Raw genomic sequence first — 15,897 nt, 5'->3', positions numbered from 1 at the left:
AATTGGGCATGAATCCAACTAGTTAGTAAAATTAGATAAATATAAAAGTTAAACTATTTTCGTCCATAAAAAGTAGTCATAACAAGGAATGTCACCAGTTTTAATAAAAATGGTTATTATATTGTAAGTGGAGAAAAAATTTCACTTAAAAAATAGTGTTTATAATGATAATTAATTGTATTCTAAGTGAATAATAGGGCCCATCATATGATAGATAGTTTCTAAAAATAGAAATGAACTAATTTTTGTGAAATGATAATTAAAAGAGATTACTTTTTGAACGGAGAGAATATGTTTTTAAATTTGTGTACAAAATTAGATAAATTTTTAAGTTAATGTGTAAAATAGAATTTGATCAAAGTTTCATAATTTACTGACAATATTTTGGCAAGAAAAAGGATGTCGTTTTATTTGTCGGCCTATTTGGCTACCTCGAATTTTTTGCGGCCATGTCAACATAAAATCTGATTTTGTTGTTAGTAAAACTAAACTAAATTAAATTAATTATTTAATAATTATAACGTTATATTTTAAATTTTGCATGCAAAATCAAAATTTAATCTAATAAAATCCACCATTTCATCCACGTGGGATGCCATGCAGCATCTCGGACTGCCAACTTTTCCGATGCCGATAATAATTGGTTTCCAATATTAACAAGATACCTATTTATTGAATGCAAAATTTGTATCATCGATTAATGGGGATAAAATTCACACCGACGTTTATTATTAGGCTTAAACGGTGTATTTTTCCTTTGTTAATATACAAATTTGACTATGTTCAATAGAGCATATTTTTTTATTTGGACGTTTTATGTCAATAGGCTAGTTTCTAAAATGAAAAATCAATACATAACAAATATTTTCACATCATTCATTATTTACACTAAATATTAGTGTACCTTATACATAATTATCTTTTCTTTATTGTTTTTTCCCTACTTTTTGAACAAATATATGCTCAAAAAATTACGTTTTGTCTTCTATTTTATTATAAACTATTTCTTTCTTAGCATCTGTATTTAATCCTTGTAGCCTATTGAATTGGCACGGAAGGAATACAAAAAAATATTAATTAATTATTTCCTATACATATAAAATCTTACTATATATTATCATGAATTTTAAAATGTGGTAACTCATTATAACTTCCTTGACAGGCGAAGAAGGTTGATAGATATAGTTAATAAGAGATGTTACAAAGAAATGATAAGATAGATGATCCAACTTGCTCACAATTCTTTATACTTTCCTTTGCATCAATCCATAGTTAAAAGGGAGTTTTGTTTAGAATCATCTTTTGATTAATCTTTTCAATTTCACGAACGAGAATATTAAAAAAGCCCAGTTTTTAACATCATATTTTTTATTTTTTTGAGTCTGTAAAGCCCATTATCGTATTTCATACAGGCCCATTTTGAATAATTATCTTGATTCATTGCTTTTCTCTTTATAGTTCTAAAACATAAATATTATAATTATAATTATAATAATTATTAAAAGAACTCTTATAGCACCGCTACTTTTTTTTTCTTTGAAAAAAATTAAAATAAAAAGAACACCATCTTTCATAGTAAAAAAGTTCTAAATTTGGAAAGAATAATTACAAAGCTTCATTTCACGTCGGTAGAAATTAAATCCTTGTTACGCTATCTGATTGAAGATTCTGACGAAGAAAAACATATAAATAGGGAGCAAATGCAAATTAAACTTTGTACTTCCGGAAGTGTCTAGAATATAATCAAAATCAAACTTTCAAAAGATTATAAATTATCAAAGTATTTAAATAGTTAAGTTGATAAGTAAAAGATAATTTAGAGTTAAAAAAAGAAAATTATAATTAGAGGGAGAAAATTAAAAGAGGTTAAATTAAAAGAGTATATAATAATGCTATGTTTTTGTATATTTTTTAAATAATGTAAAAAACTATTAATTGCAATCAAACACTAATTTTGTGAATAGGAAGATTGAGAGAGAAGAGATAGGGAGAAAGAGAGATAATTTGAAGCTAATTTTGCTTTTCTCATACGCAACTCCATCATAAATATAATAGTTATCCCTAGGTTGGTAAATGAACATAGCTATTCAAGATTCATCTTTTTGGAGAGATTGTCTTATTCTCACCATATATATTCTTGTTTGACGCCTTGTATTCGATCGTCTTCCTGTTGATTCTTGTCTCCAATTACTCCCTCCGTCCCAATATTGTTGGCCACATTTGGTTTCGGCACGGGAATTAAGGAGTTGTAGATTAGTATTTTAAGTGTGTGGGTAATATAGTATAAAAGTAATAAAGTAGGAGAGAGAAGGGGATAAAGTATGAGAGAGAATGTAATAAAATGATAAAGTAGGAGAGAGAATGTAATAAATTGATAAAATAGGAGAGAGAATGTGATAAAGTAAGAGATTGAATGTGATAAATATTTCCATTTTAGGAAAGTGGCCAACAATAATGGGACAAACTAAAAAGGAAATGTGGCCAACAATATTGGGACGGAGGGAGTATATAACATTTCTCTTGCTTTCATGTATCTGTGTTGTGTGTTAAATGTGATACAGAATAAAAAAAAATATGAATAATAGATTACAGACTATTAATTTACAAAGGACTTTAACTTTTAAAACAAATACTATATTAGAGTGTTACAAGTATCTATGACATTAATGACATTCTTATCATACGTAACAAACAAGTTCATAGAATGGTATATCAATGGTGTGTGTGGTTGGGATCCTATAGTATCCACTCCCTTCATAGTATATAGATCCAAATCTGAACCACACAATGGGACCACGTGGCGCACTAGGAGCGCCACATGGCAGTAGCCTCCCAAGACCTTCCAGAGCCTTTCAAAGCAAAAAACACGGAGGGGTAAAATAGACCATTTCTTACCTGCAGTCGTCGTCAAAATTATACATATAATTAAACACCAATATGCATAAATGTAAACACAAATATGCATGACGCTGGATAGAAATATACATAGAAAAATATCAGTATGCAAACCCTCTGGAAAATTATAGTACTATGTGACCCCGTCAAGTAGCTCTCGCCGCTGGTCACTTGACGGGTCACATACTGATACTTTCCCATGCATCATATTTCTATCCAACGTCATGCATATTTGGGTTTATGTTTATGCATATTGGTGTACAATTATATGCATAATTTTGACGACAGCCGCGGAAAGAAATGGATTTTCGATAATAAAAAAAATTAATTTTCGAAAGGACTAGTTTACCCCTCAGTGTTTTTTGCCTTGAAAGGCTTTGGAAGGTCTTGGGAGGCTGTTGCCACGTGCCGTGCTCATAGTGCGCCACATGGCCTTCGTTTGTGGAAGACCGCTAGTTACTACATACTACATGATCCACTCCCTATATATATATATATATTCAACAAAAATTATAATCGAAAAATGGAATCGTGAAATAGCTACTTAAATTAGGACATTTTAGAGCAAAAAACTGAAAGAAAACTAAAGAAATGAATTAATTAATCAACATTTTTCTTCGGTGCTGTAAAGTAAAATAATCAATTTTAAGATGAAAAAGTGCAGAGTGATTTAATAGATGTTGAAATTGATACAACATAAATGCATGTGAGGAGAAGGAAAGAAAAGAAGAAATTTTTCAACACGAAAACCTCAGCAGAAATGTCGTATATCGCCGCCCCAGTCATGAATACAACAAATTGAGAAACCAATTATAAAGGAAATTTTATGGAAACTATCACCAAATAGTTCATTTTAAAACCAACATGCATTTTTTCCTATATAGTTTGTTTCTTTTTCATTATATTAATTGTAATTTGTACTGTATATTAATAATACAAATTTACATTTTGTTGTAGTTTTCTCATATAACAGAAATTAAATCAAATTAAACTCTGAATAGAGGAGTTTAGAGCACTACCATCACACACACATATATAGTCTAATTAAGAATAGAAGGTTTTTAACATATGCTACAATATTTTATAATTTAATTTGGTCAAAAATCCATTTTAGAAGAAAATCAGAATAAATTGTAAATTTATTTTATTATTATTACAACTAAATTTACAAAAAAAAATTATATATAAAACTAATGGTTTTAAAAACCATAACTCTTATATATATATATATATATATATATATATATATATATATATATATAGGGGAGGGCTAGAATAAAAACACTCTTAAGTGTATAAAATATAAATGATTTTTAGCCCTTAGATCATCAAGATCTACGGTTGATTCGTAACCCTTTTGGATGAATTCGTGGTCCTGGGTTCGAATCCCAAAGTAGCAAAAATTTATTTTTCACAATTCGTAACCATGTTGGATGAATTCGTAACCCTGTTGGATAAAATTCGTACATTAAAAAACGTTTATATTATATTTTAAAAAATGTTTTTACTGTAGCCCTCCCCTATATATATATGTGTGTGTGTATATATTCCTATATACTCTGACCAACATTTATTATAATAAATCTTATATTTATACAGTGACATTAATTATGGCCAGACCAGATACAAAAAAAAAAATGATTTATCTAAGATTTTCAGTTAATTTTTTTTTATCTAGTTTCATTGTTTTGCCTATATTGTAACTTCTTATATATATATATATAAATTTTCTAGCTAGTATTTTTTGAAAAACATAAAAAATAAAAATAATAATCTAAAAAATAACTACAATATGAACAAAATAATAAAACTATTTTTTATTTTGAATTAAAAAATTTAAATGAATGGATGAGTTTTTTTCTGTAACGTCGTTAATTATGGAGAGAGTAGCCTTAAATCAACATATTGACATCATAAGTGGGGAAAGCGTTATTTTCCTAAGTTTCCGTACGAGAATTGATGTGAGCCGTAAATTTAGAGGCTCATGTCCACTTATTATAAATTGCAGTTTGACAATCACTCAAGCTTTCCGATAATATACATTCAATACATAGTCCCTTTTTCCCCAACATTTATTATTTGTCGTCAACTACGAATTCGACCGGACTAGGCAAAATCGGCCGAAAATTTGTGGCAGCCACGACTATTGTAAGGAAATCTTGCAAAATATCGTAACAAATCTTACGGGAGGTCCGCATGAATTTTTTTAAAAAATATATGTAATTAGTGAGTGAAAAAAGAACTCGTAAAAATTAGTGTAGTTAGTGAGATTATTTCTGAAAAGGGGTTAGAATATATTTTTGTGAACCAACTAAAATGAGAAAATGACATGTTTTTGTGGCGGCGGGAGTAATAATGAATTACCTAGCTACTCATACTCGTATTAGGGCACGTTTGATGGCATTTATTATGGGATATAATTTGTATTTCTCGCCCAAAATGCATGTTTGATGGGCTTCATGAATAATAGTCAAGGCCCGCCTTAACTGAGTAAGCCCGCTTCAATTTCACTGTTTCTCAAGCATAATTCATCAGCCGCATACCCCAAAATTAGTTATACCTTGTGGAACAGTGATTTATACTAATTCTTTAGTTGACGAATTTACCCCTAGATCCACTTCAAAAAACTGATAATTTCGTGAATTGCCGCCTTAACTACGCCATTCCTTCAACTCAGCGGGCCTCAGTTAACCAAGGGCGAGAAAATATAGCAGGTGTCGAGTTCTTGAAGGGCTCGTCGGAAAACAAGTGTGGAGTTCGTCGCAGGTGATATTTTGACTGTTTTTGATTCTAATCTGTAATTTCTGGCTAGTATTATAAATTTGGGTGTGTATGCAAATTTTGATATATTTTGTTACATGAGTATCGGAATCAGATTTGATATGGGCTACAAATTGAACTGCTCTGACTATTTCTAATTCATGGTTTTTTGACACCTTCAACATTTGTTGTGTCGGGCAGATCTGGAGTCAAGGTGCCCCTTGTGCATTTTGTTTTCGTTGAGCTAGGGTTTCAGTTCTCCCAAAACAGCATCAAGGTATTTCCTCTTGTCTCATACCCAGCCTTATGGATTGGATGCTTGTGTATTGTTTGGCTGCGAGATGTTTGTATATGAATGTGGTATTCAATTGTGATTTGGAGGATATTGATACTAATGAATTGTTGTTATTTCTATCCGTATTTTGTCTATTAACAAAGACAGTTTCAGTTTTTTGTTGATTGATAAACTATGCATGATTTGGATATGATTTGTAAGCTCTTTCGGTTGGCCATTTCGAAAATATACCCAATTATGAGTAATTTGATGGTAGTTTGCTGACTTTTGGTACTAGAGACGTGCTGAAAATGTGAAATTTGCCAATTATGAGTAATTTCATGGTTGTTTGCTGACTACAAATTGTACTAGATACGCCGTGAAAATGTCAAATTTCTTCTTCATTTTCTAATACACGTTATTCGTCAGCTATTCATATTGCTTTGGGGTAATATTCTTTATTTATTTGCAGACTCATGTTTTATGTTTGTTTCTTGTGAATCATAATGCCGACAGACGACGTTAATGCATTCTGTATATACTTGTTATTGGAAGAACAACTTTTCCATCAACAGTTGGTTTTGTTATTGGTAGCTTATCACGTTATGGTTAGGATAACATCGCGCAAGCGAAAAATGGGGTCTTACATGCCTGCTTTTAGTATGATTGAACGCATTCCTGATCAAAATAGGCATATGAATAGGCTCGTGGGTGTTAGTGATGTCGATTGTCTCGAGAACTTACGTATGGACCGCAACACTTTCGGTCGACTATGCACTTTGTTACGTGAGTCAGGGGGGTTGTCGGATGGAAGGCACATTAGGGTAGAAGAGCAAGTGGCAATGTTTTTGTCCGTTCTAGCGCACCACAAAAAAAATAGGGTTGTTAGGTTCGATTTCTGGCGGTCTGGTCAAACTGTGTCAAGATTCGTGCATCTCGTACTCAAGGCAGTCCTGAAATTGCACGTTGACTTATTCGTGAAACCAGTACCTGTTCCAGATGATTGTACTGACAGCCGGTGGCGATGGTTCAAGGTGACTCATTTTCATTCTTTGTGTTTTTAGATGATATTATTCTTTATATTTCTGACTCCAGTAATTCTTTCTGCCCATCTTCTTTCAAGTGTCTGAAAAATGTGATTTTCTAATATATAGGGCTGTTTGGGTGCCCTTGATGGCACGTATATAAACGTGATGATAAATAATGCCGACAAGCCTAGGTATCGGACAAGAAAAGGGCAGATTTCGACTAACACACTCGCTGTCTGTGATCGCAATGGGAAATTCGTCTATGTGTTGCCTGGCTGGGAGGGTTCGACCGCGGATTCAAGAATATTGCGTGATTCCCTCATACGGGTTAACGGGCTGAGAGTGCCTAAAGGTATATCTCCTTGTTAGTAAACGAAGTCTTTGTACTGTAAAATTAATTTCATTTGCTGACAGACTAAAGTTTTCAATGAAACAGGCAAGTACTATCTATGTGATAACGGGTATGCCAACAGCGAGGGGTTTCTTACTCCGTACAAGGGCATATGATACCATTTGAAGGAATGGGGGCCAAACACAGCCCGCCCGCAAAACGCAATGGAGTTGTTCAACCTTCGCCATTCCAAGGCACGAAACATTATTGAACGTGCTTTTGGAATAATGAAAATGCGTTGGGGGATACTGAGAAGCACAACATTTTATCCCCCCAAGACCCAGACCCGGCTTATCATGGCGTGTTTCATTCTCAATAATTTCATCCGTGCGGAGATGCCCGACGACCCAATTGAACAAGAGTTTGATAATGCTGCTGCGAATCATACTGAAGATACTGAGATGGAGGGTGATTTCATAGATGGAATAGAGTCTTCTCCAGCCTGGAATGCAGAGCGAGATGCAATAGCAGAAGCCATGTGGAACAATTATTTGAATAACATGTGAAATGCATCGTATCTGCAGATTTTAGCGAGGAAATAGGCTGTTCTTTTGGCTGTATCCATTTGCTAGAGGGGGCTGCTTAATTGCCTTTATTTTTTATTTCAATTTCTGGATTTGGAAACGGAATTTCGAATAGTTGAAACCATTGTGGGCTTTTTTATCAGGGATGTTGAAACGGTGGAATTTTATTTGTGTTTTGTGGCATGATGAATATGTGAAATTTTAACTGTGGTGGTCTGTGATTTATGATTTAATGTTTATTTGTTTATATGCTTGGATTATGCTCTGATTGGGTGATTATGCAGTTTCTTTCTAAGATTGGGTGATTATGCAGTTTCTTGGATTATGCAGTTTCTTTCTAAGCTTCTTGTAGCTAGTTTAAAAGCTTCATCAGGTGATTATGCAGTTGGTTTTTCTGATGGTTTTATATATTGATTTGGTTTCAGGCTCATGGACAATCGAATGGCACCTTCTTGTAGCTGCCGTCGTGGACGGATGTTGTTAATGTGTGCCGGCCCGAAGGCTCAAAACCCAGGGAGATGGTATTATACGTGCCCTACGAAGAGAGGTCATATTGGAGGCTTTATTTGGTACGATGAATACCACTGTGGTATCCTAGGTTCAGCCCCAATCACTGGTTCATATCCAGCAACTACTTACCCACCACAAGAGTCTGAGCATGCGTCGAGCTCAGTGGTTGTTGATTCTCCACAACCGAGCTCCAGCACGCACGTTAGACTTGCACCACGAGATGAAGTCCAAGTTCCTCTCATCTTTTTGTTGCTTCTCACGGTCGTGTGTAGTGTTATAGTTGGTAGGTTGTTTTAGTCACTTTATTTGGGATGTTATGATGTTTATGGGCTACTAAACATATCTATTATTTGGCTGCCCCTCTTTTGTTTTGTTATGTAAATTATTTTGAAGTTTGTAATTTGTTTGTGAACCTCTTTATATGTTCTAGTTTCTGCTTCACTTGCTCTCCAGCCTTGTGTTTTATTTTTTATGGTAACACAGCAAGCAATTATCACATTTTCATCTTAATGTGTCATCAATTTGCATTCAACAAAGATATAGCAATTACTAATATATGCCTTGATATATTTCAGCCATTCAAAATGCAGACACATTAATCCCCCCATTTCATTGACCATGTCTTATAAGGCCAAGGGAATTTGACAAAAAAAACACGCCTTTCCTGATGTAAAACCGGAAAGACCATTAAAAACAACTGCCATAATTTACATAATATAAAAAACACCAAAAGCAAGAGCCAACTAGATTCATCTGCCTAAGGCCAAGGAGCCCATGACGAAGCTTGCGAATCATCAACAACGAGAGGAGATGTAACCTCATCGGAGTCGTCGCTATCATCTTCATCTATGAGGAAGCCGCGGCGGCGAGGGAATTGCAGCCTCCTCTCAATTGATGCCCATTTTCTAGCTCCTCCGGCCTTGGCCTTGCCCTTTCCAAGCTTTGCGCAAGATTCATCGCTTATGACGAAAAGCAAGCTTAAATTTTTCCACTCAGGTTCCCCCTTCCAGAAATATGCTTGAGCGAACTCATCCTCCTTCAAGGTATATAAAAATCAGCTGCACTGTAGATAGCAAAACAACATGCATAACATCAAGAAAAAATGTAGACTATTTTCCTTACCTTGATAATTTTTTTCCAAACAACGTCCGATGCAAAGACCATGTTCTTTTGAACATCCCAATAGGTCCCTTTCTCACTGGATAAGCGCTTGAAGGTCCTGAAGCGTCCTTCGAGAAACGCGAGTTGTTCTTCTATCTCGATGAGTCCAATGGTGGTGTTGAAGGCACGATTGAACAAATCCAACACGCATAGCTTCGCGTGCGCCGATTTGTGAGGCGAGATGGGGCTGCACTCATCCTTCTTCGCGACGAGAGCATCAAGCAGAAACTTATCTTTCTTGGCAGTCCAGCCATCGTCGTAGATATACAACGATTGAGCGTCAATTTCGGCGAGGGAATCCATTTCCGGCGAGGACATCAGATCACAGACAAAAGTAAAGTTCAATTGGCGTGTGCATGAATGGGAGGTTGGAAGGTCTTTTAATAAATAAATGCTTAGGAAACTTGAAAGCAATTACAAAGACTAATAAATGTGATGAACCTATATTGATTTGATGTACAACTCTCTATCTTCCGGAATGCAGACGATCTTTTGTTGCTTACCTTGCATCTGGAATTAATTCTTGCACCTGAACTTAGCTTCATTTGCAATTATTCATTATTTTTTATCTTTAATACTTGTTTGAATTTTCAATTTTTGAAATAGCAATTAATTGATTAATTGATAATTTCAAAAATAAATAAATAAATTATGAAATATCAAAAGCATGCATTGATTTTCTCATAGTTTTAAATACAAATTTACTATCCATATATAGCTGATCAAATTTAAAATAAAAAGTTACTATCAACGTATACAATTTTTTATCAATAAAAAATGGTTCTCCATTAATAAAAATGTATACAATTATCAAAAATTGATAATTTAAAAAATAATGGTGGATTTTTTACCTTATCTTGATAATTTCAATTCCAATTAATAAGAAAAAATGTATACAATTTTACTATCAACGTATACAAAGAACTCTATCAATAATTGTCATCTTTTTTTACCTTACCTTGATAATTTCAATTTCCAATTAATAATTTTATAAAAAGATATATAAAAGTAAAGTTCTTGTATATTTATTTTTAAAGAGAATCGATAATGGTTCTCCACATTTTCATCTTTCAGATCCGTCCATTTATAATTTTATAAAATTTATTTTTTAAAAGATAGATGTATATATATACATTATTTGGAGCTGAATTTTTAATAATAATAAACAAATATAAGTTTCATTTTTTGTGTTATATATGATCTTCGTCTCCGTAATGTTGTACATAATTATGGACACAACATCTTTATTTAATTCTCTCAATCTTGCATGGAGTAGATGTGTAGTAGTTGGATAAAATTGATTGCTTGATATGATACTTGATTTGAAGATGCCTTAAATAGATCAATACTTATAAAACCTTTCTTAGCCAGATTTGGCCTGCACAATATCTGCAGATTTTCAAGAAATATGTGTTCTCCATTAATAAATTTGTTCACCCACCAACTGCCAAAGCTTAAATTAATTTTTAGTAATCACCTACATCTTTTACAATTTCGGGCAAGGATAAGACCGAAAAGTGATCCATTATAAATGCTAATCTCCTCCGTCAAGTGAAGAACATCTGCATTTCATAAACTCTACGCTTCAACCCAAAAATGAAAGCATTTGGTGAGCCTTCGCAAGATTGGTTTCTGTATCATGGGAAATGGAACATTGCGCTTGATTCGTACCTAATCAAGCGGCTCGTGGAGCGAGAAGAGGAGTGTAAGCCGGTGTCTCCTGCTGATTCACCGCATGCTTATATATGTGCCATGGAGGCACTAAACAAAGAACTCGGCGCCGACGTAACATACAACAACGTTCTCGATCGTGTCAATTTCCTGAGGAAGCGCTATAAGTGCTTCAGGAAGCTTGCATGTCGTGTGGAGACAAAGTGGGATGCCATTAACAATCGCGTAATCGCCAAGGACGAAGTTTGGAAGATAATATTTCAGGTATGACTAAATTATAGCTAATAATATATTTGTGATTTCTTCGATTTATAGCTAATAATATATGAATAAATTATATCTTTCCAATCCAAGGAGGATGACTTCACCCGAGCCTACTACGAGAGTGGTGATCCATTGTGGGAGAAGCTCTGCCGACTTTTCGAAGTTAGTGAGACCAACAAGGAAGCCTCTCCTACTGTGATCGTACTAGGTGACTCTCCACTGGGATTTGCAGAATCGACAACCAAAAAAAACATCTCCATATCCGCGGGCGAGGTAACATCTGGTGTGGTAAAAGCCCCAACAGCCCGGAAGCTGGATTTCGGAGACACCGGAGAGTGTAGCTCATGTGAATCGCGTGCGCCGTTTAAGTAAGAATCAGCGATGAAGCGTGTACCTCTTGTGTTGGTGAACTCCATCTAGTATTTTTGTTATAATTTGTAAATATTATGTAAGCACTGGATCAGCATCCCAACTTCACAACTTGCTTGGAGCTAGTCACAAAGACTAGCTCAACCTTTGTGTTTTTTTTTGTAACAGCAAGTGGTGTCTTTTGTATGGTTAAGATGGAGTTCACCTCATCTTTGTTCTATAATATTTATGATGCATTAATATTACCATTTGAAATTATAAATTTACAAAAGCATATATTCACCAGCTAATACAAGAATTGGCTAGAAGGGGCTCGACATAGGAGCATATTTACAAAAAAAGTGAAACCTGAATTTTACAAAAGCTAATACAAAAGCATATATTAACCATTTCATTCACCTTAAAATCTACATGTCCCATCATCATCATCTTATAATGTAGATAGAGCAATTACCATGCTTCAAAAGATCACACCAAAATAGCATTAATATTAACTAGCTAATACAAGAATTGGCTAGAAGGGGCTCGACATCAGAGCACATTTACAAAAAAAGTGAAACCTGAATTTTACAAAAGCATATATTCACCATTACTATATACATGTCCCATCATCATCATCTTATAAGCGAGATAGAGCAGCGCACCATGCTTCAAAAGATCACACCAAAATAGCATTAATATTCACCCTAACCTAGAGCTTTTTGTTCATGAGTATACGTACTACATACTGCGGCTTTGCGTCAGGAGGAAGTGCCATAAACAATTCAAGGGCTTGCTTGTCACCTGCCAAGATTTCGTATGCGTCAAATTTGTCATCCATGGTCAAAGTAGGCATGTTGCTCAATTGATTGAAGACTTCTTTCCTAGCCTCCCCCAAGTCCTGCTTATACCCAATGCGCGATGATATCTTTTCCATTCTCTCATTGGCACCCTTGCTGAGGTCGCTTATCACTTGGCAGAGACCATCGAACGCTTGTTCAGAGCTACGTTTCCTACTCGAGGATCTTGCAGCACCTCCCATCTTGGCAGGCTGACCCACACTAGCATCAGCTGCTTCGCTGTGGACATCTGTATCAAAACGGGGATAGTAATCGCCCTGCGTTCCATCATTATCATCTTCAACCCCGTTTTGCATTTCATTGACTGCGTCCACGGCATCTTCCGCCCCCAATCCAGTAGCCCGGTCCTTTCCGAAAATCTCCTTCCATGCCTCTAAATGGGGCCAACTCTTAGTACGCATCGAGCGTGCGTTGGGGTCACTCTACATTTATGGAGACATTAGTGAATCAACATAATCAACAATACAAAATATAATGTGAAAAGAATTCCCCAAAAAATCTGCTCAAATTTCAACTACCTTCGCGATGATATCCCATTCCTCAATATCAAGGTCGATCATGTGCTTACCATCGACGTTAAAACCAGCCCCAGTCTTCCCTAAAATAAGCTGCAGAGAATTGTAGTTCCTTTTCCACGTTGAAATTCTCGAATGGATATGCGGTATACCTTTCAGATCCGTCCCTGGAAACACTTTCTTTACCGATTCTTCTAGCTTTCCGAGATATCTAGCCCTGAATCCGTTATCCGACTTCCAACCTTGCACCACAAGTTCTTTCATTGCTGCAAGTAGCACCTCCTCTTCTCTCGTTGACCAACTACGTCGTGTTTTATCGGATTTGTTGGACTTGTTTGAAACCATTTCATTGCTAGTAGCAGAGTCTGGTTGTATATACATAAACCACAGATTAATCAGCTAACTATGGATTTGAAATCAATCATAAAACAAGTCCACAGCATAGCTATAAAATAAACAAAGTTCATGACTTCACATCAAACACCTGCTACCTTTATATAAATTTCATAGCTCGATACACAGAATGAGATTTTAAATTCAATAGCCCACACTTGTTATGAACACTTGATTCATAATATCCACAGCATATTACGGCCACAAATGATTCTTGAATCAAAAATTATTAAAATCGAATGGCACATAAAAACAAAGGGCATGAAATTGGAGTAAATGCGCTTAAATTGCAGTATTACGTTCGTTAAATTCCGAATCAATGTACGCACAAATAAAACATACATGGCAAACGAAAATCAATTAAAAAAAAGAAGAAGATATTCACCTTGGTGGTTGTTGCTCATGATGTTTCAAGTTCTGCTGAGACGAAGGGTTCAGTATCGCAAGTTCGTCGCCTCCTCGCAATTTCAGAGAGTTGATGAACGAAACTAAACCGAGCTAGAAGAAACACCAGCGTTAATAATTTTGGAGGGCTAATTCCTTTGATAGTTTGCCGCCCTCATTTATGAAAAAATGGCGCCATTTTGGGGCTTCATTTTCCCCCAATTCTGTAAGGGACTGCTCGGTCAATATTGTAAATAGTGAAGGGTAATATGGTAATTTCATGGGATAAGCCTTACATTTGTACAGATTATACGCAATATAGCTGAATGCATCAAACACGGAAAACAAGTTATACATGTATTAATTACTTTCTATCAAATAAAAGACTAACATTATTAATCACACCAATGATGGATTAATTGTCCCTATATCAGTAATATGACATACTATCAAACGTGCCCTTAACGTAATTATTTATGAAAGTATTGTATGAACTGCCGCATAAATTTGGCGTTGAGATTACAGACCCACACCCTTTCAACATATATACTACGCAAAAACAAAATAATAGAATTTAAATATACAGAGGATCGTTTCACCGATTGATAGAAATAGCTTTTAAAAAGGATCATGGCTCGTTATAAAAACAATTGTTTTTTATAACGTGATACACACAAACAATTGCTATTTGATTAAATAGCAAATACAAGATTAATGCGTGCATACTCCAGATAGAGGACAAGATCCACCTTCGCCGAAAAATAGTTTTCATATATATATAGTTTTAATGATTGTGCAATAGCTACTTATGTCATCATAACTATACTGCGTAGCAATTGCGGGCACCTCACCCTAACCAAAATTACAATTTAATACTTAAAACTATTAATTCTTTAATAGAGATGTCCTGAAATATAAATAAGTATAATCACACACACACACGCGTAATTATTAGTATTTTAATAAAAATGTTCGGAACTATGCATATTTACAAATAAACATAGAAAACTAATAAAAATGTTTCAAAATTCAATTTTTATTGAAAGAAAGATTACATATATATAGCTCGTAATTTTTTAAAATTAATACAGCAGAATGTTGTTGCTTTTGACCTAGCCCATTTATCATACTCCTTCCGTTCCCCATAAATATATTATAACCACGACACAGAGTTATAATAAAAAGTTGTTTGGAATATTGATAGTGGAGAAAAGGTTCCATATATATATATATATATTGAGAGTATTAATTGTTAAGTAAATTATGGATAAATAGTGTAAATTATAAGGATAAAACTTTGAAAATTATGTGTGGAGTAGTGTTCAAAAATAGAATGTGCATAAACTTGGGAGACGTACCATAAAAGAAAGGTATGCATAAATAAGGGGGACGAATGAAGTACTATATTCTATGTTAAAATCCACAGCAGCGCCTGGGAACTAAATTAAATTTTGGAAATTAAAATGATCAATCTGAGCCAAAATTTTATTATATAATCTATTTTTGTCATTTTTTATCATAATATATAAAATGCATTATCAATGATATGCAAATTATGTTTACAATAATACGTTTCTTGATAATATACAATAGTAGATATATATATATATATAAAAAAGTGCATATATCTTACGTGGTCTCGTGCATAGACAATTAAATTAGATGTTCAAATAATTAAGTTCTCCCCATTTCAGTTTTTAAATGAAAATCCTGATTCAAAATTGGGAAATTGCATTAATGTTGTCTAATAGCTGGGAGGTGAGAATCCTCTAAATTACATTTATTAATTACCCCTGTCTCTCTCATCTCTCTCTCACATAAACACAACACTATCATCTCCCATGCACTTCGCCTATATAAGTTGCAAGGCTCACCATCACCATCAGCAGTCTATAATAATATCATCACCACCATTTATC

The 15,897-nt window shown here is 34.3% G+C and overlaps 1 protein-coding gene across 1 annotated transcript; it reads left to right on the top strand.

The window, feature by feature from the left end:
* The first annotated feature begins 6,564 nt into the window (after positions 1 to 6,564).
* LOC131023606 (uncharacterized) lies at positions 6,565 to 7,464 on the top strand. The gene is made up of 3 exons (XM_057953148.1): positions 6,565 to 6,963; positions 7,084 to 7,309; positions 7,394 to 7,464. Exons 1-3 carry the CDS (start codon positions 6,565 to 6,567, stop codon positions 7,462 to 7,464), a joined length of 696 nt encoding a protein of 231 aa, XP_057809131.1.
* The last annotated feature ends 8,433 nt before the right edge of the window (positions 7,465 to 15,897 follow it).

The sequence above is a fragment of the Salvia miltiorrhiza genome, chromosome 4, assembly GCF_028751815.1.
Source record: "Salvia miltiorrhiza cultivar Shanhuang (shh) chromosome 4, IMPLAD_Smil_shh, whole genome shotgun sequence".
NCBI classification, from domain to species: Eukaryota; Viridiplantae; Streptophyta; class Magnoliopsida; order Lamiales; family Lamiaceae; genus Salvia; species Salvia miltiorrhiza.
The sequence above is the reverse complement of the archived record's forward strand: the minus strand, read 5'-3'. Positions and strand labels throughout refer to the sequence as shown.

Coding starts and splice junctions, on each gene's coding strand:
- LOC131023606 (XM_057953148.1), top strand. CDS start 6,565: ATGGGGTCTTACATGCCTGCTTTTAGTATGATTGAACGCATTCCTGAT. Junction 6,964..7,083: donor GCCGGTGGCGATGGTTCAAG/GTGACTCATTTT, acceptor TCTAATATATAG/GGCTGTTTGGGTGCCCTTGA. Junction 7,310..7,393: donor CGGGCTGAGAGTGCCTAAAG/GTATATCTCCTT, acceptor TCAATGAAACAG/GCAAGTACTATCTATGTGAT.